General features: G+C 40.1%; 1 protein-coding gene across 4 annotated transcripts in view; it reads left to right on the top strand.

Moving 5' to 3' along the window:
• Nucleotides 1–5,047, top strand: part of btc (betacellulin, epidermal growth factor family member) — a gene marked incomplete in the record, with an annotated part of 8,026 nt that overhangs the window by 1,941 nt on the left and 1,038 nt on the right. The window contains 4 exon segments of one of the 4 annotated variants that reach the window (XM_035667961.1): nucleotides 2,073–2,193; nucleotides 2,470–2,616; nucleotides 3,652–3,802; nucleotides 3,899–5,047. In XM_035667961.1, coding sequence (XP_035523854.1) covers nucleotides 2,073–2,193; nucleotides 2,470–2,616; nucleotides 3,652–3,799 — 416 coding nt within the window. 4 annotated transcript variants of the gene reach the window in all.

The raw sequence follows: 5,047 nt of genomic DNA, 5'->3' as shown, positions 1-5,047 counted from the left end.
CCAAAAGCCCATTTGTCCGACAGCCCATCATCCTAAAAACAAACGGCCATTGCTCCAAAGAACCACTGTTCCTTAACTGATGTACGTAAGTGAACTAACATACAGAATTTTGCCCAAACCATCTTTTCCTATGTAGTCTAAGTAATTTTGGTGCCTAAACCTAACCAAACTGCGACTGTTTCACAACCTTAACCATGTGTTTGTTATTGTTGACAAATGCCACATATTAAGAGCAAAAAAAGTCCAGAGAGAGTGTGTATTTTTGGGACATGGAGACATGAAGCAGTGCTTTTGTTTTTGAGATAACATGCTGTTGGAAAAACTGGCTTTCAGTCCAATGGGTAGTTCCTGGCTTTTGTCCAGATTAAACAAATGAGATGTTAAATATCTGGTATGCTGGTAGACATTTTTATTTCTTTCCAGGCCAGCTGTTTAACACATTAAGACAAGCTAAATTTCCAACAATCTCAGTGTGTAACATTTAGGAGGATCTATTGACAGAAATGGAAAATAATATGCATAGTTAGGTTTTAATTAGTGTATAATCACCTGAATATAGGAATTGTTGTGTTTTCAATACCTTGAATACCTTAGAATGAGCCGTTTTAATCAGATGCTGAGGGTCACCTTCCATGGAGTCCGCCATGTTGGACCACCATGTTTCTACAGTAGCCCAGAACACACAAAACACTGGATGTAGAAAGGGCTGTTCACGTTTTTTGTGTGTTTCATGGACACCGTTGAATGAGTGAGTTGCAATGTGTGATTACACCACTAGATGCCACTTAAGCTTAGCAGAAAGACTAAACGGGGTAAACGTAACTCACTCTCAACTCCCTTTAAAACCACAACAAATAATATTTACGCTATATTTTTTGTAAAGATTTAACACATGAGATATAAAGATGTTAATTAGTTAGTTTAAATGCTGGTAGACATTTTTATTCCTTTCCAGGCTAGCTGTTTTCACTCGTTAAGCTAAGCTAAACAAACCAACTGCTGGCATTAGCTTCATCTTTAGTGAACAGACAAGAGAGTAATAAACATATCTTCCAAACTATTCCTTTGAACTTTGTAACTGGATATTTTTCTTTTCAGCAGTGAGGTCATGGCATCAAAGCTGGATCATGTTTCAGAGAACAACCGAAGCGCTCTCATTGATGTTACCTGAACAGCAGTATTCTTTTACAAGCTCATTTTCAAACATAATCTCATGGGAATGGGTTGTAAAGATAGCCCGTAGTATAAAAAGCACTATGTGTAAATGGCGGTCAGAAGTTCAGCATTATGACCCACTAGCAACTGTGGTAGGGTGTGTTTTAGTTGTTTGTGAGCAAGCCATAGGGAGAAGAATAGGAAGCGATAGACGGGAAGAATGGGAACCATAACTGTAGTCCACCTTAGCGTGTGTTTAATTTAGTAAAGAACTGTAATAATTGCGACACGTGGTTAATAATAAGACCTTGATGACACAAGCTTTTCCTGGCACTGATTTATCAGGACTCCTCTGTGGATCATATTGCAAACAGTCTATTTATACACATCAGGCCATGAGAGAAGCAAGCTGACAGAATTTGACACAGTTACAGAAGACATTTTCGGAAATTAGCTTTCCTCGTTTTCCTGACGTGGGTTAGATGAGAGGATTGAAGCCACTATTGTTTTTACCATAAATATGAAGCCACAGCCAGGAGACTTTGTTAGCTTTTGTTAGGCCTTAACATAAAGACTGAAGAAAACAGCCATAACATGTTAATTAGTGACCTTTTAGAGGTACTAGAAGGTGGATTTTGTTACCTTTAGACAGGGTCACGATACCTGTTTTCTGGTCTTTGTGCTAAACTAAGTTGATCTAAGCGTCCACTGGCACTGGTATTGAACAGACATTATGGTGGTTATCAATCTTCTCATTTAACTTTCCACAAGAAAGAGATTTTCCTACTCCTTTGAACACAATATATCATATGAGAAACTCACACCTTTCACTGTTCATTAGTTTACACTGTGATGAAATTATGTCGTACTGAATTGCTCATTCTGAAACTAATTAAAATGTAATTTGATTTACCCAGCAGACACAATAGATACAGGGCAGTGGAATGGCCACTTCTCAAAATGTCCCGAGGAGCTAACATACTACTGCATCCACGGGGATTGTCGTTACATTAAAGAACAGAAGGCACCGTCTTGCAGGTGAGAGACTGAGAAAAAATAGAGATACTGGTGCATGGAGATGTTAATATAAAGAGATAGATGTAGCTGTAAGAAGGAGCTGGACAGTGAGGACAGAGGAAAATCGAAAGGGATTGAAAACAGAGCAGATGATATTGAGTTGTTTGTTACTGTGTGTCCTGCACAACAATGGCTTTTGAATGTCTCAGTATATCTGGAGAAGCAGATAAACAGATGACTGCAAGGAAAAGTCACATAAAATGAAAGTCATGGAGGTTTTCTCTTTCTATGTCTCAGGTGTCACCATGGTTACACTGGCTCCAGGTGTGAATATGTGGACCTGGGCCCGCGGATCGGAGAGAAACGACAAATCATAATTGCCTGTGTCATCACCGGGCTCGTTTTCCTCATTCTTCTCATTGTATTCATCTGCTTTTGTTCACAGTAAGATTTTGTGATTGTAGGACAGAGAAAATATGACTTACCAATGTATTAACTGTACTAGTCTGACATTTGGGTTTTTTTTTTTTTTTGGTGATGTCCTCAATGTTACTAAACATAAAAACATGTGACTCTCCCAGTTAATGTAACAATACAGATTTATGTTATGATCACCAGTTATTTAAAACATTTTTAAAAATCATTTTTGAATAACAGACTCACATAAATACTAAAATACACCAGTGTTGTTTATTATTATTATTAAACCTTTATTTAACCAGCAGCAAAGCTAAGCTAAATTAACGGACTATAGCTTCATATTTAGCATACATACATGTGAGGTATCAATCTTCTCATCTACTTCTTGTCAACTAAGCAATCACATTTCCCAAGGTGTTGACCTGTTCATTTAAAATGGAAGCATTATGAGTGTATTTTTACTGCTGCGTATACACCGATCAGCCATAACATTATGACCACTGACAGGTGAAGTGAATGACACTAATTATCTAGTTATCATGGCTCCTGTCAGTGGGTGGGATATATTAGGCAAGTGAACATTTTGTCCTCAAAGTTGATGCGTTAGAAGCAGGAAAAATGGGCAGCGTGAGGATTTGAGCAACTTTGACAAGGGCCAAACTGTGATGGCTAAACAACTTTGTCAGAGCATCTCCAAATCTGCAGCTCTTGTGGGGTGTTCCCGGTCTGCAGTGGACAGTACTGATCAAAAGTTATCCAAGGAAGGAAAAGTGGTGAACCAGAGATAGGGACATGGCTTGCCAAGGCTCAATGATGCACGTGGGGAGCGAAGGCTGACCCATGTGATCCAAGCCAACAGACGAGTTACTGTAGCTCAAACTGCTGAAAAATTAATGCTGGTTCTGATAGAAAGGATTCAGAACACACCGTGCATCACAGTTTGTGGCGTATGGAGCTGCTTAACATTATGACCACCCACATGCACAGGTGGTCAAAATGTTATAGCTGATTGGTATAAATGTCATGTACTGTGCATAACATGTTTTATATCTCTGTCAGTCGTAGGTTCAGATTGTGTTGGCGGAGGAGAAGACGGAGAGAAGAACCAAGGAACGGGACTGAAAAGCTTAACATGATGGACACCAGCACAACACACACACCTTTAACGGCAGACTCAACAGAGCCACCACACACCAATGCTGTATGAGAAGTGTGTGTGAGTACGTGTGCTACCACAAGTCTGGGGATTGTTTAGACATGAGGGATTTTGTTCTCCATGTGACAGCTGCTGCCTTTTGTCTCACAGTGATGGCAGCGTGCTATAGGAGGTCCTCTGTGCTGGATGGAACTAGGGCCTGCTCAAGGGGAAGGACATTTCTGAATAAAGGCTGCGTTAGATCAAGCAAGAGCACGAGGTTTGCACCCTCCTCTTAAAGGACAGCCTGTCCAACTTTGATGAAGCTTCAGAACAAAGAAGATGCCTCCCTGGATTTACGATAAACACAGATTGGAGATTCAGCTGGTTGAATGTTGGCAAGGACACTTTTTTCCCCTCAAATGGCGTGGAGCCACATCCGCTTGAAGCCTTACCACTTAGCACTCCTGACTGCATAGCACTAAATAAATTGTTGCTATGTTGGAAAAAGCTGTGACACCAGCTGGCGGCCGGTGATAACAGTTATCAGGTTATTGGTCTGCGCGGAAGACACTGAAAAATAAGAGGAAAGGCACTGTGTGAAGACACTACACTCCATGTTCTCTTTGGGGAACTCGTAAATAAATCTTTAAATGTATAGAAATATGCAATATTATAAGTACCAGCAGCTACAGATTCAGTGTGCTGTAACTTTGTGTTATATTGTTTCTACTTTGTTTAGTGTCATTTCACACATGCACAGTATTGATATTTCACAATCTTCATTACAAAATCAACAGTTATCATCATTTATTCCTCTTATCCACTGCAATGTCACCACGTAAACTCACTAAATATTGTTACTCATCAACCTTAGCAATGCAAGAAGAGACTTCTATATACTAAAGACTGCAGTTCTGGACTCCCGGGTCGGAGGAGGACAAGGAGAACTTGTGCTGGAGGCTTTTTTGAACTGTATATTTGGAGCCGAGCAGCCTCTGAGCGACAGAGGCAGCCTGTGTGTGGAGGCTCAACTGAGGTGAAAGTGCTCCACTGTATGAGACAGTTTCTAAGATGCCAGCCTTTCACTGGGCTTTTAATGTGTATCTGTATGTGTGTTAACTCAGCATCTAAATGTAGAATGAAGAGAGGTAGGACACGTTAAGTCTGTTTATATATCACCTATCAATAAATATGTCTGCTGTATGTGTGCTGTCCATTTGAATCATTCGGCACAAATCTAATGCAACGAGACCCAGATTACGCAGTGTTTTCTAAGAACTCTTACTCACAATGCCCTCAGTCTGTAGACTGCTTTGA

The sequence above is a fragment of the Morone saxatilis genome, unplaced genomic scaffold (assembly GCF_004916995.1).
Source record: "Morone saxatilis isolate NCDOM2014 unplaced genomic scaffold, NCSU_SB_2.0 Contig21, whole genome shotgun sequence".
NCBI classification, from domain to species: domain Eukaryota; kingdom Metazoa; phylum Chordata; class Actinopteri; family Moronidae; genus Morone; species Morone saxatilis.
The sequence above is the reverse complement of the archived record's forward strand: the minus strand, read 5'-3'. Positions and strand labels throughout refer to the sequence as shown.